The following is a 27,787-nucleotide window of genomic DNA, read 5'->3' on the forward strand; positions in this document are numbered from 1 at the left end:
CGCGCCACTGCCCAGCCTTCAGGTTGGGAGCCGTGACGTATTTACTGACAGGGACACGCGAGTTTTCGCGCCGGTGCTCTATTTGCTCGCGAAGGCACTATTTGGGGAGATAAACCGAACCAACCGTCCCGTTCCTTTCCGTTTTACCGTTTTGCGTCAACAAGTTCACCTCCAGACTCTTAGTCTGTGTCTGTCACCGGGAGGGAAATAACGGGACCGCTGCTCTCTCCTGCTTCACAAACTCACTAAAGGAGATTTATTTCCATTAAACGTTTGAATTTTCTTTAAACACCGGTGAAAACCCGAATCGGAGCGCGCAGAGAATGATGGCACGCCGCATTGACCGAAACCTGGTTTCCTTGTCCATGTTTGGATACTTGGTTTGGCTAACGGTGGTTTCTGTCGTTCACGCTGACGGTAAGTTTTTCTACATAAGTTGTGACACCCTGTCCTATTGTAACGGTGTCGGGTGGATACCTGTGGCGCGGACCTGTCAACATCTGGGGTCTTGCGCCCAACTGGACAGCAAAGAGGGAGTGAAACCTCTACCTTTAAGGTTGGGACTTTGGGTCAAGGATAAACTTTTCAACCAACATTCAGAAACATATGCTACTATTCCAACCTGGTTTTCAAAGTAAAACTGGTGCATAAAATTGAACAGTGCCGCTACCAAAAGCTTATTCGTATGGTAGCCTGTTGCGCATGAACGCTACTTTGATAAACCTTTGTGAACAGGATTCTGACTTGGTGTTGGGCTGGCAGTCAGTTTCTCTCTCTCTCTCTTCTCTGCAGTGAAATATGAAGGATTTCTGTGTCTATCTGCACTCGCTCATACAGACACACACAGCTTTCTTTGGCCTTATGAATTCTAAAAGATGAAATGTAATGATGTAAAGATGTAAAGATTTCTATGAAATGAAAAAATCTCAAGACATTTTAGTTGTAAAGTTTATTTGATATGTTTTGTGTGTCATGCCAAAGTAGCCCTATTTATTTAATTATAACATTTCTTTGAAATCTGAACATGGATAGCCTAACTGTCATAGTGAAGCTGTTGATGATGATGATTGATGATGGTCTGTATAGGGACAGTCACTGCAGGGTGTGTATAGCGAATCCTCCTTCTATTGTCCATAATGTCACTAGGGGGCACTAATCCTAATATGCTGCTGATATAGTACAGTATGATCCAAGATCAGCCCTGCTGTTTGCCTCCCAATGTAGTTATGATCACTCTTTACTTTGGGAAGATCTTGATGGGGGAACAAAATTAATAAAAGTTACTTTACAATATTACTTTGTGTGGAAAGTAACACGTTATATTTAAGCAATAAGGCCCGTGTGGTATTTGGCCAATATACCATGGCTTAGGGCTGTTTTATGTACGACGCAACACTAAGTGCCTGGATACAGCCCTTAGCCGTAGTATATTGGCCATATACCACAAACCCCTGATGTGCCTTATTGCTATTATAAACTAGTTACCAACATAATTAGAGCAGAAAAAATACATGTTTTGTCATACCCGTGGTATACGGGTATGCCAGCCAATCAGCATTCAGGGCGCGAACAACGCAGTTTATAACACTAGTTATTTTGCTTTGTGTTACTTTCATGGGAAAAAATTATCTGTCGGAAGGAGCAATGCTAGCCTGTGTGCTCTAACGAAGATAGTCTACTTACTAACTCAGGTTTGATCACAAGTTTCTCCTTTCATCTGTGGTGATACTTTCCTGTGCTAGTCTACAAGTGCTACGCTATCATATGGGCTGCCTAATTGGTCAAATATACTGTAATCTTACAGATTTCCTATCTTTTCATTCAAAATCTTTTTCTCAAGCAGCCAGTTCTGGTTATAGACCTCACTTACACAGACCCATAGAGATGTATAGAGGGCACACTTGCCACTATACAGGGAAGCCCTCTATGGGCTATTCTATCACAGAATCGATCAATGGCAAAGATCGTAGGTGTGGCCTCTATACATTTCTATAGACTAAATTACAAAACATTTCGAGATCGGATCATGGAAACACGTGCCTGGTAGAGGTATGATTCTGAAATATAATGAACACGTTACTTTACTCTTTTACAAGTAATCTGATTATGTAACACTTGGCGTTACCTCCTACACTGATTAACAGTCCATAAATGACCTTACCAAGGTAATTGCTGTGTTCCTGTTGTAAAGGTGTTCTTTCCCCAGGTCGTGTGTTCCTATTGGACCAGAGAAACACGTCTGACTCCGGGGGATTGGCTGAGGCGGAACATGCGTGTGCTTCCCATGATGCCCGTCTGGCGTCAGCCGAGGAGCTGCGTCACGCCGTGGTGGAGTGTTCCTTCTCTGCCTGCACACGAGGATGGCTAAACGGGGGCACTATGGGGTAAGACACACACACTGACATATTTTAGGTGGGTCTGGGTGTGGCCTGTATCCGGACTGTCAGGCCGTGTATGTATGTGTGCTGCGTGTTTGGCTAAACAGTTGTGTGTGTGAAACAAGACACGCGTTTAGAGAAGAAAAAGCGAGGGAGGAGAAAGATTCAGGGGAAAGAAGGAGAGAGAAGGAGGGAGGGCAGAGAAAGCCTCCTCTGTTCTTCTCTAGAGGGGGAGGGAATTCTGAGCCAGGGTGTCATGCTGACAGCCACCTCCATTTACACATTTATCTCCACAGCAACATGACACACAGCTCCCAGAGAGAGGGAGTGAGAGAGAGACGTCTAGAGAGAGAGAGGGAGAGGGAGAGGGAGAGAGAGAGAGAGAGAGAGAGAGAGAGAGAGAGAGAGAGAGAGAGAGAGAGAGAGAGGGAGAGAGAGAGAGAGACGTCTAGAGAGAGAGAGAGATGGAGAGAGAGAGAGGGAGAGGGAGAGGGAGAGAGAGACGTCTAGAGAGAGAGAGAGAGAGAGAGAGAGGGAGAGGGAGAGAGAGAGAGACGTCTAGAGAGAGAGGGAGAGGGAGAGAGAGAGAGAGAGGGAGAGGGAGAGAGAGACGGAGAGAGAGAGAGAGAGAGAGAGAGAGAGAGAGAGGGAGAGGGAGAGGGAGAGAGAGAGAGAGAGAGAGAGAGAGAGAGAGAGGGAGAGGGAGACGTCTAGAGAGAGAGAGAGGGAGAGGGAGAGGGAGAGAGAGACGTCTAGAGAGAGAGAGAAAGACGTCTCTAGACGTCTCTCTCTCTCTCTCAATTCAATTTCAATTTAAGGGGCTTTATTGGCATGGGAAACATATGTTTGCATTGCCAAAGCAAGTGAAATAGATAATAAACAAAAGTGAAATAAACAATACAAAATTAACAGTAAACATTACACTCACAAAAGTTACAAAAGAATAAAGACATTTCAAATGGTCATATTATGTATATATACACATTGTTTTAATGATGTGCAAAAAGTTAAAGTACAAAAGGGAAAATAAATAAACATAAATGTAGGTTGTATTTACAATGGTGTTTGTTCTTCACTGGTTGCCCTTTTCTTGTGGCAACAGGTCACAAATATTGCTGCTGTGATGGCACACTGTGGTATTTCACCCAATATATATGGGAGTTTATCAAAATTGGATTTGTTTTGGAATTATTTGTGGGTCTGTGTAATCTGAGGGAAATATGTGTCTCTAATATGGTCATACATTTGGCAGGAGGTTAGGAAGTGCACCTCAGTTTCCACCTCGTTTTGTGGGCAATGTGCACATAGCCTGTCTTCTCTTGAGAGCCGGGTCTGCCTTCGGCGGCCTTTCTCAATAGCAAGGCTATGCTCACTGAGTCTGTACATAGTCAAAGCTTTCCTTAATTTTGGTTCAGTCACAGTGGTCAGGTATTCTGCCACTGTGTACTCTGTTTAGCATCAAATAGCATTCTAGTTTGCTCAGTTTTTTTGTAAATTCTTTCCAATGTGTCAAGTAATTCTCTTTTTGTTTTCTCATGATTTGGTTGGGTCTAATTCTCTCTCTCTCTTTCTATCTCTCTGCGTTGACCAGTTCACACCCTCTTCCTAGGTTTCACAGCTTATCAATCATCTATCACTCATCTATCTCTCTACTTCTTTATGTGGATTCATCTCCTATTCCTCCTCTCCCTCTCTCTCTCATCCCTCTCTCCCCCTGAGTGAACTGACTGTTATCCACCATTTTTCTCACTAACCCACCAATACAGAGCTTTACACCAGACTATATACTTGGATATAAACTATGGACTAAGGTGCTAGTTATCAACAGAGCTAGGCAGGTAGGAAACAATTTGATACATTTTCTTTATATCAGAAAGGGAAACACCCTGTCTTGAGAGACTAATTCAAGTGTGTGTTTGTGTGCCTATGTACTTGCATGTGTGAGTACTCATATACTGTCCCTTACATTGTGTGATGTCATATATCCACCCAGTTCTAGTGTACAGTACAGGTTATCATGTAATGTAGCCTACCACTCAGATGTATGGACTAGATGTATGGATTGTATGTATGGACTAGATGTATGGACTAGATGTATAGACTGTATGTATGAACTAGATGTATGGGCTATATGTATTTACTAGATGTATTAGACTGTATGTGTGGACTAGATGTATGGACTGTATGTATGGACTAGATGTATGGACTGTACGTATGGACTAGATGTATGGACTAGATGTATAGACTGTATGTATGGACTGTATGTATGGACTAGATGTATGGTCTAGATGTACGGACTGTATGTACGGACTGTATGTACGGACTGTATGTACGGACTGTATGTACGGACTGTATGTATGAACTAGATGTATGGACTGTATGTATGGACTAGATGTATGGACTGTATGTACGTACTAGATGTATGGACTAGATGTATGGACTGTATGTATGGACTAGGTGTATGGACTAGATGTATGGACTAGATGTATGGACCGTATGTATGGACCAGATGTATGGACCAGATGTATGGACTGTATGTATGGACTGTATGTATGAACTAGATGTATGGACTAGATGTATGGACTGTATCTATGGACTGTATGTATGGACTAGATGTATGGACTGTATGTATGGACTAGATGTATGGACTGTGTTTATGGACTAGATGTACGGACTGTATGTATGGACTAAATGTATGGACTAGATGTACAGACTGTATGTATGGACTGTATGTACGGACTGTATGTATGGACTAGATGTATGGACTGTATAAATGGACTAGATGTATGGACTAGATGTATAGACCGTATGTATGGACTAGATGTATGGACTGTATCTATGGACTCTATGTATGGACTACATGTATGGACTAGATGTATGGACTAGATGTATGGACTGTCTTTATGGACTAGATGTACGGACTGTATGTATGGACTGTATGTACGGACTGTATGTATGAACTAGATGTATGGACTAGATTTATGGACTGTATGTATGGACTAGATGTATGGACTGTATGTATGGACTAGATGTATGAACTAGATTTATGGACTGTATGTATGGACTGGATGTATGGACTGTATTGATGGACTGTATGTATGGACTGTATGTATGGACTAGATGTATGGACTAGATGTATGGACTGTATGTATGGACTAGATGTATGGACTGTATGTATGGACTAGGTGTACGGACTGTATGTATGGACTGTATTGATGGACTGTATGTATGGACTGTATATATGGACTGTATTGATGGACTGTATGTATGGACTGTATGTATGGACTAGATGTATGGACTGTATGTGTGGACTAGATGTATGGACTAGATGTGTCGACTGTATGTATGAACTAGATGTATGGACTGTATGTATGGACTAGATGTATGGACTGTATGTATGGACTGTATGTATGGACTAGATGTATGAACTGGATGTATGGACTAGATGTATGGACTGGATGTATGGACTGTATGTATGGACTGTATGTATGGAGTAGATGTATGGACTGTATGTATGGACTAGATGTATGGACTGTATGTATGGACTGTATGTATGGACTAGATGTATGAACTGTATGTATGGACTAGATGTATGGACTGGATGTATGGACTGGATGTATGGACTGTATGTATGGAGTAGATGTATGGACTGTATGTATGGACTAGATGTAAGGACTGGATGTATGGACTAGATGTATGGACTGTATGTATGGACTGTATGTATGGACTGTATGTATGGACTAGATGTATGGACTGTATGTATGGACTAGATGATCGACTGTATGTATGAACTAGATGTATGGACTGTATGTATGGACTAGATGTATGGACTGTATGTATGGACTAGATGCATGGACTGGATGTATGGACTGTATGTATGGACTAGATGTATGGACTGTATGTATGGACTGTATGTATGGACTAGATGTATGAACTGTATGTATGGACTAGATGTATGGACTGGAATTATGGACTGTATGTATGGACTGTATGTATGGACTAGATGTATGGACTGGATGTATGAACTAGATGTATGGACTGTATGTATGGACTAGATGTATGGACTAGATGTATGAACTGTATGTATGGACTAGATGTATGGACTAGATGTATGGACTGTATGTATGGACTAGATGTATGGACTGGATGTATGGACTGGATGTATGGACTGGATGTATGGACTGGATGTATGGACTGGATGTATGGACTAGATGTATGGACTAGATGTATCGACTGTATGTATGGACTAGATGTATGGACTAGATGTATGAACTGTATGTATGGACTAGATGTATGGACTGGATGTATGGACTAGATGTATGGACTAGATGTATGGACTAGATGTATGGACTAGATGTATGGACTGTATGTATGGACTATATGTATGTTTAATGCAATGCACACATCTCATTGTGCTCCTCTTCTGATAAGATTTACTGATAAGAGAACACTGCAAACTGGTCAAATAAAAACCTTTTTATTGTAAACTGTTTAAATCACTTAAATTACATGTACAGTACGTTAGCTTTTAGAACTTAAACCCCCTGTGTACCTGAGTTTACTATGTTCAGTTCAGAAGGTTTTTCACAACAGGGTGACAAAACAGGTCACTTTCAGACACACACTTCGTGTGTGTCGTGAGTCATCATCAACAGGAAGGTGTCAGAATCAGGAGGTAGACATCACCTTCCTCCACCTCATTCCTTACACACACACACACACACACACACACACACACACACACACACACACACACACACACACACACACACACACACACACACACACACACACACACACACACACACACGTTATTCGATAAGCCCCTAGTCAACTCTTAATTTTAGAGTGATGTCCGTTCTACAAATTGTGTTCCTGTGGCATTAAGACCCTCTGCTATAGTTACATAATCTACTGACTACTCCTAAGGGTAACCACACACACACACACACACACACACACACACACACACACACACACACACACACACACACACACACACACACACACACACACACACACACACACACACACACACACACACACACACACACACACACACACACACACTTACCTTTGCACCTCCTTCCCACCTGTCACTCACACATCTGGCTGCCACGGTGACCAAACAAAACACAGAGACAAATTTAGACTGCACACACACACACACATAAACAGTGAAAGCACACACACAATCCTGTGTCTCTTTCCAGTAATGTTATGTAATTTAAGGTGAAGGTGGCTTGTGAAGGACTGTAGACACAGCAACAGGGGACACAGACTCCCACAGATTCACAAAACACGCACGCACACAGCCTTGCGTCTTGTCTTTTCGCAGACCCTGTTGGGTTTAGTCTGAAAACAGTCTCTCAGTGTTTTCTGTCTGTCTGACTGGGTGTTTCTCTTTTGGGTCATTTGTCCTTATAAGCTGATAGAGAGACCAAAGTAAGATGGTAGTAGAGTATGAGTCAGAGACTCTCTCACTCACTCACTCACTCACTCACACACACACACCACTCACACACACACACACACACACACACACACACACACACACACACACACACACACACACACACACACACACACACACACACACACACACACACACACACACACACACACACACACCACTCACACACCACTCACACACACACACCACCACCACCAGATTCTTTTCGTCTGCTGATTTTGTGATTGTTATGTGGTGAGAGGGGCCAACATGTCTCTGTGGTAATTGGCAGCCATAATGTTTTCTGCGCTGTTTGGATTGTTGTGTATCATCAGCAGGGTAGGACTTCATGTTATACTATATGTTGATATTTGACTACCAGTGAGGAAAAGTTTTACACTGATGTGTCCCACTCCCAACCCACCCAACTAATGTATATCCTATGTCTACAGATGTCGGATCTTTATTTAATCACTCTTTTTTTGCGGCAATGTTTCCTGCACTTCGGGAACTTAAAATGAGATTGAAAACCCGCAGTTCTCCTTCTCTCCATGAAGGGGCAGTCAAGTCATCCAGACTAGTGCCATCTCTCGCTCGCTAAAAGCACCAGACAGAATATGAATAAATGTCCTACTGCTACTGTTGGTCTGTAGGTCATATTACTGCAACATTCAAATGTACAAACATGTATCTGAAATGCATCCATACACATCAACAACCAGTGTTTTATATAGCTTGGTAACACAAATTACATATTGGTCTCCACTACCACATACAAGTGTCAAATATATCCGAAATGCAGCCGTACAGTAGGCTACACCATAATGCTAGCCTACTGTAGCCTATCAAAATGAATCACACACAGGCCTATAATATCAGATGTAAAGACAAGATGAAATTGAGAATAGTTAGGTAGCACAATGGCGCATGAAAGAGACCGACTCTGATTTTGAAACCAAAATATGCAACCCATGATTTTTGAGATCTACAGTATATATTATTATTATCAAAAAAGAGGACATCTTAAGGGTTCTAGCCCCTGCCTTCAGCGAGCACATTGACCACATATAGGCCTGCCGGCGTGACTTTGATTATTGCCCAAGCGCTTCTGGCACCAATAACAAAATTCCCTCAATTGACTTGATTTAGTTACACATTTCAAATATGTACATCCCAGGCATAGTTTACCCCCGATCTTGATAAGAAATGAAGATACCAGACACTTTTATTTTAAAGACAGTTGTATTTAATGGATGAGATAAATAGGAAACAAATAAAATAACAACAGTAGGCTACACCAACATTAGTTTCCATTCATACAAAGTGCCACAGTAGAGTTGCCATGGTAAACGTATTTATTTTATGCTTGTTAAAAAGATAAATTGCCCTCAGTCTGTTCAAAAAGGACGAAGTTGTTCCGATGACAATACCAACCAGAGGGCGAACGAAACTTGAAAGACTTTGGTTGCAAGCAGGACGAAGGGTAACACCGGAGCGATAATGAGGTCATGAGGTGACCAACAATGGTTGCAATTGAGATGAGCTGTGTGGGTGAATTTAGCGCGTATTGATGCGATAATCTAGTGCCATCGATGGTTGCAATAGGCTCCTTGTTATTTTATTATATTCCAATGCATTCTCTAGGCTACCCGTTAGCCTATCCATTGTCACATAATGGAAAGTGTGGAAAGCTTTTTCCTGGCTAAGTTCGGCCATCAGTTGATTGACAGATGTAGGCCTACTGTAGAATGATACATTTTCCTCCAGTGTGGATGCTCGCCCACTTATAGTTAGGGTCTGTCAGTATAGTTGTGGCCTTTAGTGTGGTTGGCCCTTACATAGGTGACATTTCCATTGCTAAGCAGTTGTGGGCCGGCTGAAGTACTTTCAGTTTGATGCCTTGATGCATGTATTGTGTGGCTTTAATATTTCATTTCATAAAGCTGTCAAGATGTTTATGCATTTGAGCCTATCCAAAGACGATTTCATTGAGCTGAGATTCGAACTGTAGCCTGCACGATGCCCCCTGGCGGCGATTCTAAATATTTCTTCAGGTATTCAAATCCTCCTGCTCCAGGATTATTTTACTCCTGCGACCGAATGTGTCAAATAAAGATCCGACATCTGTAGATGTAGTGTCCCATACCTCTATCAGGGCTGCTGATATAGCAGGATATACAGTGCATTCGGGAAGGATTCAGACCCCTTGACTTTTTCCACGCTTTGTTATGTTACAGCCACATTTACATAAGTATTCAGACCCTTTACTCAGTACTTTCATGATGCACCTTTGGTAGCGATTACAGCTTCAAGTCTTCTTGGGTATGACATTACAAGCTTGGCACACATGTATTTGGGGAGTTTCTCCCATTCTTCTCTGTAAATCCTCTCATGCTCTGTCAGGTTGGAAAGGGAGTATTGCTGCACAGCTATTTTCAGGTCTCTCCAGAGATGTTCGATTGGGTTCTGGCTGGGCCACAGAATATTCAGAGACTTGTCCTGAAGCCACTCCTGCGTTGTCCTGTTGGAAGGTGAACCTTCGCCCCAGTCTGAGGTCCTGAGCGCTCTGGAGCAGGTTTTCATCAAGGATCTCTCTGTACTTTGCTCCATTCATCTTTCCCTCGATCCTGACTAGTCTCCCAGTCCATTGCAGCTGAAAAACATCCCCACAGCATGATGCTGCCACCACCATGCTTCACCGTAGGGATGGTGCCAGGATTCCTCCAGACATGACACTTGGCATTCAGGCAAATAGTTCAATCTTGGTTTCATCAGACCAGATCATTTTGTTTCTCATGATCTAAGAGTCCTTTAGGTGCCTTTTGGCAAACTCCAAGTGGGCTGTTGTGCCTTTTACTGAGGAGTGGCTTCCGTCTGGCCACTTTACCATAAAGGCCTGATTGGTGGAGTGCTGCAGAGATGGTTGTCCTTCTGGAAGGTTCTCCCATCTCCACAGAGGAACGCTGGAACTCTGTCAGAGTGGCCATCGGATTCTTGGTCACCTCCCTGACCAAGGCCCTTCTCCCCCGATTGCTCAGTTTGGCCGGGTGGTCAGCTCTAGGAAGAGTGTTGGTGGTTCCAAATGTCTTCCATTTAAGAATTATGGAGGCCACTGTGTTTTTGGTACCCTTCCCCAGATCTGTGCCTTGACACAATCCTGTCTCGGAGCTCTACGGACAATTCCTTTGACCTCATGGCTTGGTTTTTGCTCTGACATGCACTGTCAACTGTGGGACCTTATTTATATAGACAGGTGTGTGCCTTTCCAAATCATCAACCACAAGTTGTAGAAACATCTCAAGGATAATCAATGGAAACAGGATGCACCTGAGCTCAATTTCGACTCTCATAGCAAAGGGTCTGAACACTTATGTCAATAAGGTATTTTGAATTTTAGTACATTTGCTAAAATGTCTAAAAACCTGTTTTCACTTTGTCATTATGAGGTATAGTGTGTAGATTGAAGAAGAAGAAAAAATATTTAATCCATCTTAGAATAAGTTTGTAACGTAACTAAATGTGGAAAAAGTCAAGGGGTCTGAATACTTTCCGAATGCACTGTATATCAAGTCTAGATGTAGTGTCCCATACCTCTTTCACAGCTGCTGATACTGCAGGATATATAGGAGGTTTGGCTGATAATGTACAGTACCAGTCAAAAGTTTGGACACACCTACTCATTCGGGGGGCTCCCGAGTGGCGTAGCGGTCTAAGGCACTGCATATCAGAGTCACTACAGACCCTGGTTCGATTCCATGCTGTATCACAACCGGCTGTGATTGGGAGTCGCATAGGGTGGCGCGCAATTGGCCCAGCGTCGTCCGGGTCAGGGTTTGGCCGGGGTAGGCCATCATTGTAAATAAGAATTTGTTCTTAACTGACTTTCCTAGTAAATAAAGGTTAAATAAAAAGTATTGGATTTTTCTTTCTTTGTACTATATTCTACGTTGTAGAGTAAGAGTGATAACATCAAAACTATGAAATAACAGACATGGAAACATGTAGTAACCGAAAAAGTGTTAAACAAATCAAAATATATTTATATTTGGGAGTCTTCAAAGTAGCCACCCTTTGCCTTGATGACAGCTATGCACACTCTTGGCATTTTTTCAACCAGCTTCATGAGGTAGTCACCTGGAATGCATTTCAATTAACAGGTGTGCCTTGTTAAAAGTTAATGTGTGGAATTTATTTCCTTCTTAATACGTTTGAGAGAATCAGTTGTGTTGTGACAAGGTAGGGGGGTATACAGATAATAGCCCTATTTGGTAAAAGACCAAGTCCATATTATGGCAAGAACAGCTCAAATAAGCAAAGAGAAAGGACAGTCCGTCATTACTTTAAGACATGAAGGTCAGTCTATCCAGAAAATGTCAAGAACTTTGAAAGTTTCTTCAAGTGCAGTTGGAAAAACCATCAAGCTCTATGGTAAAACTGGCTCTCATGAGGACCACCACAGGAAAGGAAGACCCAGAGTTACCTCTGCTGCAGAGGATACGTTCATTAGAGTTAACTGCACCTCAGATCGCAGCCCAAATAAATGTAAAAGTAAGACACATCTCAACATCAACTGTTCAGAGGAGACTGTATGAATCAGACCTTCATGGTCAAATTGCTGCAAAGAAACCACAACTAAAGGACACCAGAAACATGAGCAATGGACATTTAGACCGGTGGAAATCTGGCCTTTGGTCTAATGAGTCCCACGTTTTTGGTTCCAACTGTCTGTCTTTGTGAGACGCAGAGTAGGTGAAAGGATCATCTCTGCAGGTGTGTATCAGGTATGAAGGTAAGACCCAGATGCAGACAACGTCGAATTAACAATGGTTTAATAATCCAACAGGGGTAGGCTAGACAGGTCAAGGCAGGCATGGGTCAGTAAACCAGAGGTGGGGCAACGGTACCGGACGGCAGGCAGGGTCAGGGTAGGCAGTGGTCAATAATCCAGAGGTGGGGCAAAGGTACAGGACGGCAGGCAGACTCAGGGGCAGGCAGAGTGGTCAGGCAGACGGGCTCAGAGTCAGGACAGGCAAGGGTCAATACCAGGAGGGCGAGAAAAAGAGAGACTGGGAAAAGCAGGAGCTGAGACACAAAAATGCTGGTTGACTTGACAAACAAGATGAACTGGCAACAGACCAACAGACAACACAGGTATAAATACACAAGGGATAATGGGGAAGATGGGCGACACCTGGAGGGGGGTGGAGACAAGCACAAAGACAGGTGAAACAGATCAGGGTGTGACAGTGTGGTTCCCACTATGAAGCATGGAGGAGGAGGTGTGATGTTGTGGGGGTGCTTTGCTGGTGACACTGTCAGTAATTTATTTAGAATTCAAGGCACACTTAACCAGCATGGCTACCACAGCATTCTGCAACGATACGCCATCCCATCTGGTTTGCGCTTAGTAGGACTATCATTTGTTTTTCAACAGGACAATGAACCAACAAACCTCCAGGCTGGCTAAGGGCTATTTGACCAAGGAGAGTGATGGAGTGCTGCATCAGATGACCTGGCCTCCATAATCACCCGACCTCAACCCAATTGAGATGGTTTGGGATGAGTTGGACCGCAGAGTGAAGGAAAACCAGCCAACAAGTTGTCAGAATATGTGGGAACTCCTTCAATACTGTTGGAAAAGCATTCCTCATGAAGCTCGTTGAGAGAATGCCAAGAGTGTGCAAAGCTGTCAACAAGGCAAAGGGTGGCTACTTTGAAGAATCTCAATATAAAATATATTTTCATTTGTTTAACACTTTTTGGTTACTACTTGATTCCATATTTGTTATTTCATAGTTATGTTTTCACTATTATACTACAATGTAGAAAATAGTAAAAATAAAGATGAGTAGGTGTGTCCAAACTTTTGACTGGTACTGTATGTTTCTGGTTTATGCTGTAATCACACTGCAATAATATTTGACTAAAGTGGAGACTAAGAGAGGGCAGCGTGCTGTGATATCTTTTTATTTCATTTTACCTTTATTTAACTAGGCAAGTCAGTGAAGAACAAATTCGTATTTACAATGACGGCCAAGGAACAGTGGGTTAACTGCCTGGTTCAGGGGCAAAACAACAGATTTTTACCTTGTCAGCTCGGGGATTCAATCTAGCGACCTTTGCGTTACTAGTCCAATACCCTAACCACTAGGCTACCTGCCGCATGTGATATCTGAACTGTAGTATGTAACTTAGAGAGAGACAGAGCAGCTCCATTCAGTGTGATGTTATTCTGCAGAAACTCTGAGGATTTACACTGGAATATATCAACGACGTGATACTCATGTACACATGTGCTCATACATAAACTGTGTGTATGTGTGTGCGTGTGTGGGTTGACCTTTAGGTCAATAGGTGCAGTCATAACCATACAATTTCAGGATCTCCTGTGGCTGGCTAATCCCCCCCCCCCCCCCGCTATATGCAGAACTCACCGCTCTATCATAACATTACAATCAATTAGTGTGTGTGTGTGTGTGTGTGTGTGTGTGTGTGTGTGTGTGTGTGTGTGTGTGTGTGTGTGTGTGTGTGTGTGTGTGTGTGTGTGTGTGTGTGTGTGTGTGTGTGTGTGTGTGTTCAGTTTGATACATATGTCATTTTTTCTCACTGGGCTCATGATAAAAGCTGTAACCAGCTGGTTTAGGTGTTAGTCCATTAGGTCTAAAGAAACATTGTCTCTCTCTCCATCTCTCCTTATTTTTCTTTCTCCAGGACTACAGTGTGTAGTAACGTTTGTGTTATTCTCCAGGACTACAGTGTGTAGTAACGTTTGTGTTATTCTCCAGGACTACAGTGTGTAGTAACGTTTGTGTTATTCTCCAGGACTACAGTGTGTAGTAACGTTTGTGTTATTCTCCAGGACTACAGTGTGTAGTAACGTTTGTGTTATTCTCCAGGACTACAGTGTGTAGTAACGTTTGTGTTATTCTCCAGGACTAGTGTGTAGTAACGTTTGTGTTATTCTCCAGGACTACAGTGTGTAGTAACGTGGGCAGTGCTCTGAAGGCAGTGGATGTGAAGATAGAGAACACTACAGAGGACAACACACACCTGGATGTCTTCTGTGTCAAAGACAAGGGTCAGTACACACAGACACACACAGACATGCACACACACACTCACACACACATGCACGTATGCATGGACACATACACACACAGACAAGCGACGCGCATGCCCCGCCCACCTGAGGATCTGTCTTTGTCAGCCATTTATTTCCTGTGTTTGAGGAGTGCAAAATCTACTTGTCTCTTATATCTTGCTGGATTGATTGCTTTCATTTACTCTGGCAATTCTTTCCCACTCTTCCTTGTGCCATTTGTTTTTTCCCGTTAACGTTACGATCGCAGAAACGTTTGTAATGACCAGTCAAACACACTGGTAATGGCTAAAATGGGCTCAATGGAATACGTTGTCTTTCCATTGCATCTATATAAGAACGGAAAAGCTTGGTCGCAGATTTAAAGCACCGTCTCTACACTTACATCACAAGAAAGAGAAGAAAGATCACTTTATTTTTGTGTGTTGATTTTTGTGCAATCTCTCTCTCTCTCTATCTCTCTCTCTCTCTCTCTCTCAACTGGGTTTGAATCTGGGTCATCTGTGTGCCACAAGATTGTGTTAGCCCACTGAGCTAAAGCCTCAGCTTACCCATCAACTGAGCGTGGTTCACCTCCATTACACATACACCTCTCCAGTCCAATGGACATAGAAGAGGATGGGGTTAGAAGTTGTTTTTGGACCAGGCCCCTGTTGGACGACACCCAAGGCTGATGTTTGGGTTTTAACTGAGGAACAGGAGAGTTACTGTGGGAGCTGTAACACCGCAAAGAGAGAAGAGTAAAAAGGGAAGAAACATTTAAATCTGTGCCCACTTTATAAGAGATCCGCCATGTTATAAGCCAACCAATCCATGACAACCAGCCTTTGTCTCCACTACTGAGGAGAAGGACAGATAGAAAACCATGTCCTACCACTGTATGTTATTACTTATAATGTTGTATATAACCTAACTGTGTCATAACATAATTGTGATATAATCGAACCTAACCTAATTATGTATTACCTTTCAGGTGTTCCATGTGGAGACCCCCCTGCGTTCCCCAACACGCATCTCCAGGGCCACACAGGGTTTGAGATGGGGGACGAGCTGCTGTACTCCTGTCTTCCTGGTCATGTGTTGCCCAGCGGCCACTCAGCCTTCAGCCTGCTGTGTGACAGCTGTGGAGAGTGGTACGGACTGGTACAGCTCTGTGTAAAAGGTAAATGTGTGTGTGTGTGTGTGTGTGTGTGCGTCACCTGGTTTCATGTTTCCCTGACATCTCACGTCAGAGCTGTGACCTCTGACCACAGGAATCTGTGATGAGTTCACTCTGTTCCCTTCCTGGTTATTAGTCATCCCTTTAGTGGGAACAGTGCTGCGGTCCAAGATGGCGTCACTTTGAGCGGGTGTATTTGAACATACGTCCCGATAAACAAGGAAGATCATGATCAATAATATTTCTGGTAAACTGACCCTTACTTGAAGTAACAGAAGGTGATTGGAAAACACGGTGATCACACAACTACATGGGCAGAAGAAACCGAAAAAGCAAGGCATGGCTGAACAGATGCTAATCAGCTCAGATGTCAGCAGCGAGACAGAATCATGTAGGCCACGTGAAGACTTTCCAGAACTCATTGCAAAATATTATTTTTACCACTGCCACTTACATCTAGTAAGAGCGCTCCTACCAAATTCAGGGCAGTCAAAAATTGTTCTGCAACCCTGACATTCTCAAGGCCATCTTTGAAAACTGGCCATCATTGAAAAGACAACAGAGACAAATCCCATATCAATGGAGTTTCTCTCAGCCACTGTGCAGCAGCTCCTCAACCAGCTGTCAACCCACAGTAAAAAAATACTAACAATGGAAGCTAAAGTACAGAAACTGCAACAGGTGAATCGCCAGCTGCGACAGAATGTCATGGAAGTCCAGCGCCACAGCCGGAGATGGAACCTGAAACTACATGGGGTGCGAGAAGAAGACGGGGAGAACATACGGAGCGTTACCATTGACAACCTCGGTGAAAGTAGCACCCAGGATTCAAGACAAGTTCCCGGATGTCGTCGATGGGAAAACTAAGATATGACGGATCTCCGCGGACAACCATCATGCGGTTCACAATGATAATCTACAGAGATGTCGTATGGAAAGAAGCCAAGGAGTCCAAGAAGATCGACTGCCATGACGTCAAGTGAATGTCATGAGAGTACTGAATGTTTTGACAACACTGTGGTCAGGTATATAGCTACATTGAATTGAAATCGAAGTCAAATGAAAATGTTAAGAGTAATTTAGCTAGCTCGAGTAATAAGTCGGTTGTCATTTTTACATTCATCCCATTTTATATCACCAGGTTCGTACATGTGAATACGGTTTCATCAAATTGATCACAACTACCTCGGTTTAGGATAGTCTAGTTCTTTCTCTAAGCTCAGGTTTCCTTACTAGCTACCTAGCTTACTAGTTCAACTAGTTAACCTGTTACGGCTGTCGTCGGAACGAGACCAAGGTTCCACCTGGCTGACTGGCGGCTCTGGCAGATCCTGGCTGACTGGCGGCTCTGGCAGATCCTGGCTGACTGGCGGCTCTGGCAGATCCTGGCTGGCTGGCGGCTCTGGCAGATCCTGGCTGGCTGGCGGCTCTGGCTGGTCATGGCTGGCTGGCGGCTCTGGCTGGTCATGGCTGGCGGGCGGCTCTGGCTGGTCATGGCTGGCGGGCGGCTCTGGCTGGTCATGGCTGGCGGGCGGCTCTGGCTGCTCCTGTCTGGCGGGCGGCTCTGGCCGCTCCTGTCTGGCGGGCGGCTCTGGCTGCTCCTGCGGCTCTGGCTGCTCCTGTCTGGCGGGCGGCTCTGGCTGCTCCTGTCTGGCGGGCGGCTCTGGCTGCTCCTGTCTGGCGGGCGGCTCTGGCTGCTCCTGTCTGGCGGGCAGCTCTGGCTGCTCCTGTCTGGCGGGCGGCTCTGGCTGCTCCTGTCTGGCGGGCGGCTCTAGCAGCTCAGGACAGACGGGTGGCTTTGAAGGCTCAGGACAGACGGGCGGCTTTGAAGGCTCAGGACAGACGGGCGGCTTTGAAGGCTCAGGACAGACGGGCAGTTCAGGCGGCTCTGGGCAGACGGGCAGCGCTTGGCAGACGGACAGCTCAGACGGCGTTGGGCAGGCGGGCAGTGCAGGCGACACTGGGCAGGCAGGCAGCTCAGATAGCGCTGGGCAGACGGCAGACTCTGGCCGGCTGAGGCGCACAGTAGGCCTGGTGCGTGGTACCGGAACTGGAGGTACCGGGCTAAGGACACGCACCTCAAGGCTAGTGCGGGGAGCAGCAACAGGACGCACAGGACTCTGGAGACGCACAGGAGGCTTGGTGCGTGGTGCCGGAACTGGAGGTACTGGGCTGGAGACACGCACCACAGGGAGAGTGCGTGGAGGAGGAACAGGGCTCTGGAGACGCACAGGAAGCCTGGTGCGTGGTGTTGGCACTGGTGGTACTGGGCTGGGGCGGGGAGGTGGCGCCGGATATACCGGACCGTGCGGGCGTACTGGCTCCCTTGAGCACTGAGCCTGCCCAACCTTACCTGGTTGAATGCTCCCCGTAGCCCGACCAGTGTGGGGAGGTGGAATAACCCGCACTGGGCTGTGTTGGCGAACCGGGGACACCATGCGTAAGGCTGGTGCCATGTATGCCGGCCCGAGGAGACGCACTGGAGACCAGACGCGTTGAGCCGGCTTCATGGCACCTGGCTCAATGCTCAATCTAGCCCGGCCGATACGTGGAGCTGGAATGTACCGAACCGGGCTATGCACACGTACAGGAGACACCGTGCGCTCTTCCGCATAACACGGTGTCTGCCCGTACTCTCGCTCTCCACGGTAAGATCGGGAAGTTGGCGCAGGTCTCCTACCTGACTTCGCCACACTACCCTTTAGCCCCCCCCCCCCCCCAAGAAATTTTTGGGCTTGACTTACAGGCTTCCTACCGCGTCGTCGTGCTGCCTCCATTCGCCGGTATGCCTCCGCACATTGCTCCATCGAATCCCAGGCGGGCTCCGGCACTCTCCTTGGGTCGATCGCCCACCTGTCGATCTCCTCCCAGGTTGTATAGCCCAGATCCTTCTCCTGCTTCCGTGCTGCCTCCTCATACCGCCGCCTCTCGGCTTTAGCTGCCTCCAGCTCTTCACGAGGGCGGCGATATTCTCCCGGTTGTGCCCAGGGTCCTCCCAATTCCTATAGTCGTGCGTTCGCTGCTGCTGCCTTGTATCACGCTGCTTGGTCCTGGTATGGTGGGTAATTCTGTCACGATCGTCTTTCGGTGAGAGAGTGGACCAAGGCGCAGCGTGAAGTGAATACATCTTCTTTTATTTTAACGAAAACGAAGAACACTGACAAACTATACAAAACAACAAATGACCGTGAAGCTACAAAACGAAAGTGCAGACACAAGCTACTAACGTTTAGACATAGACAATTACCCACAACCTGTCTAATGCCTATGGCTGCCTTAAATATGGCTCCCAATCAGAGACAATGAAAGACAGCTGTCTCTGATTGAGAACCACTCAGGCAACCATAGACCTACCTAGACACCTACACTGAACACAACCCCATAAACTCTACCAAAACCCTCTAATACAATACAACCACCCAAGATGAGACAAATACACACAAACATCCCCCATGTCACACCCTGACCTAACTAAAATAATACAGAAAACAAAGATAACTAAGGCCAGGGCGTGACAAATGTACTTTTAGAAAAAGATATATAAAGGTTTTTATTCTCTATTTTGGTTAGGCCAGGGTGTGATTAGGGTGGGCATTCTAGTTTCTTTATTTCTATGTTTTCTATTTCTTTGTTTTTAGCCGAGTGTGGTTCCCAATCAGAGGCAGCTGTCTATCGTTGTCTCTGATTGGGAATCCTACTTAGGCAGTCCTTTTTCCCTCTTTCATTTGTGGGTTCTTATTTTTGCACTGGTTGTTATTTTGCCCTGCAGAACGTCACGTTCGTATTTTGTTTTGTTGTTGTCGGTGTTCATTATAAAATAAATAGAATGAGCACATGTACGACGCTGCGCTTTGGTCCACTTCTTCCCATGACGATCGTGACAGTAATAATAATATTAATAATACACATTTTAAAAAGACAATAAATGATCTAAAAGAAGAAAAAAAGAAAGAAAAAAAAACAGTCATCACTTCAGTTCCATACTTTTCTATAATTATATTTTCATGTGAAGTGCAATACTTTTTGCTCAAGTCAATGCACTACATACGGAATAGGGCGCCATTTTAGATATGCCCTAGGTCTGATTTATGCCTGTTACAAAACAGCATCCCAGTTGTGAGCGAGAGATATAAACGGGTGTCATGACACCTCTGTGATAGATGCCATCACTAGGCATGTGGAGTAGGAGAAGAGGGGGAGGAGGGAAGGAAGGGGGAGAGGAGAGGGCCGGAAGACAGCTAGCTAGCCTGGACTAGGAGACAGAATGCCAAGTCCACGTTGATTACGAGTCTCTATACTGTGTGTGCGCACGCTGCATTCTGGGTATGTGTGTGCTTGTGGCTGATTCTGTGTTTTCTCCCCCCCCCCCACCCTCTTTCTCTTTTTCTCTCTCTGTATCTAGACAAGACAGAGGCCCACATTGACTATGAAGATAAGTTCACTGATGACGATCACCACCTCTCCTACGACACCCCTACTGAGGAGGACACACAGGAGGAACCGGTAGAAGAGGAGGTGCAAGAGGAGACGGCATATGTAAATGTGGAGGAGGACACAGGAGAAGAGGGGCACAGGGATCAGGAGCAGCAGGAGGCCAGCTTCAGCATGGCGGAAGTAGAGGAGCAGGATGTGGAGACGGGAGGAGAGGAGGAAGCGCAGGGAGGAGAGGAGCTGTCTGTGGGAGAGGAGGAGCAGCAGGAGGAGGACGTGGGGGAAGGACTGGTGACTGGAAGAAAGGAGGAGGAGCTGGAAGACTCGACAGACCATCCCGTCGATGAGGAGAAGCAGGAGGAGCAGGAGGAGGGGATGGGTATGTCGGAGGCGACTGAGGCGCCCGTCTCCCTGCTTTCCCAGAAGCACCTGTTCTGGTTCCCCTCAGAGGCCTTCCAGGAGGCGGGACATGTGGAACCCACCCACCCGCCAGTCACACAGGACACACCCCCTGAGGGAGACAACCGTGTCAGGGCCTCCGGCAGCGAATCAGAGGAGAGCAAGGAAGACAACAGCCAACCAGAGGAGACAAAGGATCATGACAGCCATGAGGGTCAATTCCAACAACCAATTGACCACAATGACCATGATGACCACGAAGATGATGTTGACCATGAACATATTGACCGTGAATATGATCATGATGATCAAACAGATCCTGACCACGATGAAAGTTCTGAACAAGTTTTTGATGGTGAAGACCATGTCATTGAACACCTTGACCACGATGATCCTGATACCCATGATGGCCATGAACATGACAACCATGAAAGCTATGATAGTGAAGAGGCCCACCGTGAGGACCAAGGAGAACACAAGGAGGATGACCATGAGAAGGGGGGTCGGTATGATAACGGACACGACGAGCATTACAACATGGGTGAACACGAGGAGGATGACCGCATTCAATATCACAGCCACGGTGAACATGATGATCATGAAGACCATGACCACGATGATGTAACGGATCACCATGACGATGATGATCATGACCACTCAGATCCTAGCGATCACCACGATGACCATGAAGACCAAGACCATGTCCACGACCATGATCACCTTGATGACCATGAAGACCAAGACCATGACGATCAAGATGATCATGGCCATGATGACCATGACCACGACGACCATGAAGATGGCCATTTAGTCCCTCCCATTGGAATGACAACAGGCGAGCCTCAGAATGTAACCCAGGAGGCGGCGGGAGGAGAACCCACAGCCAGCACAGACGAGACCTGGTTGGACGGCTACCCTGTCAGTCAGGAGGAGACCGGCACTGAAAAAGTGGGAGGCGGCTCCACAGAGGAAGGGGTGGAGCCTGAGGTGCGAGGGGAGGAAGAGGAGGGTCTTGTGGTTGTCAGGGTGACAGACCGGCCCAATGAGGTGGAGATGAGTCGTCCCATCCCATTCACGGGCGTCCCTCAGGTCCCCCTGTCCCCCACGCAGGAGGTGGACCCTGTGGAGCAGGATCAGGACCAGGTGGGAGGACTCAGCCCTGCAGCCTCACCCGACTTACCCCTCTCCCCTGAGGCCACATCCTCAGATTCCTATTCAGCCGACTACACCACGCCCTCTCTGACATCGTCACTGGATGACGTCACCCCCAGAAACGCAGCCAGGCCTTCTCCCACAGACTCCTGGGAAACTACGGATCATGTGCACCCCTTCCTGGAGCACGGCCCCGCCCCCACGGCATGGACTGATGATGTCATTGACGAGGAGGAACGTGGAGCCGAGCACAACCTGACTCGACACAGCGGGGAGAGGGAGGGGGAGGAAGGGGAGAGGGAAGGCAAGACAGGGGAGGCAGGGTGTACCGGAGGTGAGGAGGACTGCCCTCCTCCCCCTCCTCCCTCCTCCGGCAGGGGGCCCACGGTGGCGGCCATTGTCATTGCTGTGTGCACGGTTGCCCTGGCAGCCGCCGTCGGTGCGTGGTGTTACCGGCGGAAACAGCAGAAGAGCTCGATGTACGAGATGAACGGGAAGGGTCAGAGTCACAGTAGACATGGACAACAGATAGAGATGCAACAGAAGGTCTAAGAGCGAGAGAGAAAGAGAGAGACAGTGCGGCTGCAGAGAGTGGAGGGAGGCTTGAGGAGGGTGAGGCGATGTGGGTTGGGGTATTTGGGGGGTGTGAGTTGAACAGCCACACACTACACCTGCAGACACAGAAGAATGAGTTGACGGGTGAGGAAGGGGTGAGGGTTGAGGGTAAGGGTATTTGAACAGTTAAGGTTGGGGCTGAGGAAGTGTTGAGGGTTGGTGGTTAGGGTCGGGTAGAGGGACGAGGGAATGAGATGAGTGGCTATGCTATGCTAATGCTAGCAGGAGTTTTCAACTCTGGCGACGAACGAGAAGGGACTCCTCCTCCAGAGCTCTGGGACATTGTGGTTCAGAATCATACCTGTTTATTACTGTTATTATTATGTAATTACCATGTTGTTACTGTGTTATTACCATGTTATTACTGTCTTTGATGTTATTTTGATTTCATTGTTCTTGTGTGAGACAATTGAACTGTGTTATGTTGTATTATTAGGGCTCTACGTTACTATGTAGTTGTGTAACATTGTGCATGATTGTAAGGATTCCTTGTTTCTCACGATGACATCAGCATTTGAAATTGCTGTCAGAGTTGGCACCCTGATTTGAGTGGATGCATTCAGGGTCCTATTCATTAGGCACCAAATGGAAAAAAATTGACTGAAACAGGGAATTACCTGAACTTGTCCCATAAGAAACGCTAGTTTTCGTTTTCCATTACAAAACGTTCTTCCTACAGTGTGCTCTATTGAATACAACCAAGTAGATGTTCCAACGTCCATACCTCCTCTGACACTACCTAAAGACTTGGTTGAAGATAACCAAGGTTAAAACAAGAGGATTCTAATATCCCATAACTCTTTGCATAAATGTGGAAGATTTTTAAACTAAGGGACCAGCGATGCTAGTTATCAACGGCTCTGGTCCAGTAATGCTGCGTTTAGACGAGGGACGCAAAAACCGTTATTACATGTCGGCATAGCGGGACAAGAAAGCAAAAAAGATGGCGACGGCAAAAACAACGGTATGAGTTTCTATGGTGATTTCAGTAAACAATCAGTGCAAACAACATCCAGTAGAAAACAACGCTACCGCAGACGGCTAAAGTTGAACGATTTTCTCTCATTGAAAACAATCACACCAGTTTGCCATCAACCGTCTACCTTGTACCATTTAAACGCGGCATAAATCTGATTATTTCGTTTTCCGAACCTGGGTATCTTCAACCTAGCCTAAAGACAGGAAGTAGAAAATAATAGAATAGACATTACAGATATAGTTTTAGAATTCAAACGAATAAACCATAGAATTAACCATTTTTGTATGTAAGGGAACGCTAAAGCCTTGTTCACACTGCAGGCCTTAATGCTGAAATCAGTTATGTTTTCACAACCGCTTTGGAATACTGACTATCGATCCAAACAGCAGTGGTGGAAAAAGTACCCAAATGTCATACTTGAGTAAAAGTAAAGATACCTTCATAGCAAATTACTTAAGTAAAAGGGACTGTCACCCAGTAAAACACTACTTGAGTAAAACTCAAAAAGTATCAAAAAACTCTTAATAATTTAAAACTCCTTATATTAATCAACCAGACACCACCATTTTCTGTTTTTTTAATTTTTATTTACGGATAGCCAGGGCACACTCCAACACTCAGACATAATTTACAAACAAAGCATGTGTGTGTCGTGAGTCCGTCTGATCAGAGGCAGTAGGGATGTTCTCTTGATAAGTGCATGAATTTGACAATTTTCCTGTCCTGCTAAGTATTCAAAAATGTAACGAGTACTTTTGGGTGTCAGGGAAAATGTATGGAGTAAAAAGTACATTATTTTCTTTAAGAATGTAATGAAGTAAAAGTAAAAGTTGTCAGAATTTTAAAAAGTAAAGTACAGATACCCCAAAAAGCTACTTAAGTAGTACTTTCAAGTATTTTTACTTAAGTACTTTACACCACTGCCAAACAGCAAGTTACAAGTGACCATATGGGATTTGTGTGTGTTCAGACAGCAGTCATTTGCTGACATGGCTACGCTAGTTGTCATAGTTATGACGGGTGAGTGTGCAGTGGTGTAGGCTGATTGGTGGTGGTGCTCGTGCTTCTTATCACTCAGAAGTTATGTAGAAAGCTATGGTGACAACAATGCCTGCCATGGATGTTTCCCAGTCTCTTTAAATGTTCAAAATCATAGTGATAAAACACTTTTAAAGCCTCGAAAGGAGTCATTTTTGTCAAGCCACAGCAGTCAACTAGCTAGATAGGTAGCTGTTTAGCTTTTGTAGCACATTCACTAATTTGTTTGTAAACAATTAAAGGGAGATATTTTTTTTTTACTTCAAATTCATCTCCAGCACCACCACAACATCAACATATACGAAAGTGGCTCGTTTCTATGTTTTGTAGCAAAAAAGATAGTGGAAGATAAGTGTTTCTAATGACATCATCAGTGTGCATCATGTGATTTTAACCAATTATGGTTACAATGATGAGTAGGTATTGCCACACCGATGATGTCATTGGAAACACTTCTTTTCCTCTATGTTTTTTTACTACTAAACATAGACATTTTCACATACAGTATGTTGATGTAGAGGTGGTGCTGGAGATGATGAATGTGAAGTTGTTCTTGTCAAACTGTCAGCAGAGTAGCTAGCAAACAACAAGATATGCCAAATCACATTCTAAAAACTATTTGAGGGCAAATTAATCAGATTTGACTGTTCAGACACAAGTCGCATGGCGACAGATTTGTATCTGACTTCAAACCACCTACAAAGGTTGTTTGAAATGTGACTTGACTGCAGGAAAAATAACAGATTCAAATCGGATATGCAAAGTCACTTCAATCTGCCAATGTGAACAAGGCTTTAGATCGGCACCATATTATGGTGTGTATAAAATGTACATTTTTGTATGGATGGAAGTTTGTACATTTCTGGGGGTTAACAAGAGGTGAGATATATTATCAGACAGTCAGTGCAAGGTAGAGAGGAGAGGAACGTGGGGAGAGGGGAGTAGAGGTAAAGGGAGAGGGGGGAATCAAACATATAGAGACTTGTCTAGATGGAGTGTGTGTGTCTGCTAAATTACTAAAATGTAAAACATTTGTGCACATGTGTGCGTGTAAGTGTTGGTTTTGACAGAGACGGCTGGAGAGAGATTTAGAGTAGGAGTCCAGACTGCAGACTCAGTTCAGAGACAGAGACGGGGGGCTAGGGGCATAATCTGGTGTCTGTGTGTGTACGTGCATGTTTGTGTGCGTGTGTATATGTGTGTATCATACCGGTGTGATCTGCTGGTCAGCGGTGTGACGTGTTTGAAGGTTTCCAGACTGCATTGGGAGATGCCGCCGAGTGATCAGAACATCAGACGAACTGACGCTACCATGACAACACAGGCAGACAGACAGTCAGACAGACAGACAAAGACCTGCTACACACAGAAGTGTTTTTCCCCCCATTTTGATCTCTATATTTGGGTCAATTAAAATAAATGTAATAAGTTAGTCAGAAACTTCTAAAATCTTTATCAATGCAGAGTTGAAATGGAGGATGTTGTGTGAACTAATATACAAGGGTATCTGCATACGTTAGCATGTGGCCTTGATTAATATGTTAACTTTTTTATTCATAAGAATAAATGTTTCAGATGAATAATAAATGTTTATAATGTAATAAATGTTTCAGATGACAAAGACTACAGAGATGGACTAATAACATACCGTACATGGCTCCATTTTCCTCACACACAACAGCACAACATTGTAAAACTCACTACTATATTTATTGGGCTGCAGGTAGCCTAGCGGTTTGAGCGTTGGGACAGAAACTGAAAGGTCACTAGTTTGAATCCTGTGCCGAAAAGGTGCAAAATCTGCCGATGTGCCCTTGGGCAAGGCACTTAATCCAAATTGCTCCAGGGTTGCCGTTGATATTGGCAGACCCTGGCTGTGACCCCACTCTCCGAGGGTGTCTCAGGGAGAGTTGGGATATGCAAAACCCCCAAAAAATACATTTCTAATACACGTGTGAAATTATTATAAAAGTTTATACCGCAGTGTGATTTAGGATTTGTTGTAGCTTCTTTAACCATGTCCATGACAGAAAGAGACAATTTATTTGACTGGAGTTTAAATAAACTAACAGCACAAAACACATGTAGCATACATAATACATACATAATATTGCCATACCAACCCATCTATCAATGTTATGGTTCTTTTCATTGTTTGTGGGGGAAATGATGGCCATAGTGTTCTATAGTTGTAAAAAGTATCTGTATACTATTCAGTATTAAATGTCTTGTTTTTTGTAAACTGTTTTGAAGAGTGATGTTGGTGGTGAAGATGGGGGTTATGTAAAAAAAAATTGTTTTTCTGTAATGAGTCTATCTATCAATGTTATGTGCTGTTCTGTAAGAGTAAAATAGCCAAATACCACACTCTCTGTACCTTCACGACAGTATTTGAGTCAAGGATTGATTGATTGATAAATTCAGTTCCTTACCCACACAGGTGCCCAGCCCATATGGTTTTGTAATATAATTATTATTGACAGAAACTGCTCAGATGTCCTCACAGGGTGAACTCTACTGCTTCCTGGTCTCTTTATGACATCATCTCTGTCTGGTCCATCCATTTATAGATATTGGTTCCATTGAACAACAGTGTTAGGATGAAGTGTGTTTGTGTGTGTTCTAATAATAAACTCATAAATCTATAATTTTGTGATGCTAAGCGGTGTGTGTGTGTGATTGCGTGCGTGCGGGCACTTTTCAAACATAATGGAAAAGAACGAGACAATATGTACATGGCTAGTTTTCCAACATAAAGACAATGATTTTCAAATAGTTCATATCAACTCTCAGTCACTGTTGACTAAGTTTGGAGTTTTTTCCTTGCTCTTCTCGACCGTGGCTGCCTCTTGATAATGAGAAGGTCACTTACTTTCTCATCTTTTCATCTTGCGTATGTGTGTGTGTGTGTGTGTGTGTGTGTGTGTGTGTGTGTGTGTGTGTGTGTGTGTGTGTGTGTGTGTGTGTGTGTGTGTATGTGTGTGTATTTGTGGTTGACTCTACGTAAGTATGAGTGTCTCTCACATCCAATGGTCTCTCTGTGAGCTACGATCTACAACCTACGACTCCTCACAATCAGAATTTA

At 44.7% G+C, this 27,787-nt stretch overlaps 1 protein-coding gene and 1 long non-coding RNA gene across 2 annotated transcripts; one reads left to right on the forward strand and one right to left on the reverse strand.

The window, feature by feature from the left end:
* On the forward strand, window positions 1–27,358 carry susd5 (sushi domain containing 5). The gene is made up of 5 exons (XM_071368397.1): window positions 1–417; window positions 2,207–2,384; window positions 14,799–14,908; window positions 15,903–16,091; window positions 20,491–27,358. Exons 1-5 carry the CDS (start codon window positions 324–326, stop codon window positions 22,620–22,622), a joined length of 2,703 nt encoding a protein of 900 aa, XP_071224498.1. The 5' UTR covers window positions 1–323; the 3' UTR covers window positions 22,623–27,358.
* On the reverse strand, window positions 935–2,278 carry LOC139555018 (uncharacterized). The gene is made up of 2 exons (XR_011670927.1): window positions 2,162–2,278; window positions 935–1,252 (listed from the first exon to the last, which is right to left on the reverse strand). It is a non-coding gene; the product is annotated as an uncharacterized lncRNA (long non-coding RNA).
* Window positions 27,359–27,787: the final 429 nt, after the last annotated feature.

The sequence above is a fragment of the Salvelinus alpinus genome, chromosome 26 (genome assembly GCF_045679555.1).
Source record: "Salvelinus alpinus chromosome 26, SLU_Salpinus.1, whole genome shotgun sequence".
Taxonomy (NCBI): Eukaryota; Metazoa; Chordata; class Actinopteri; order Salmoniformes; family Salmonidae; genus Salvelinus; species Salvelinus alpinus.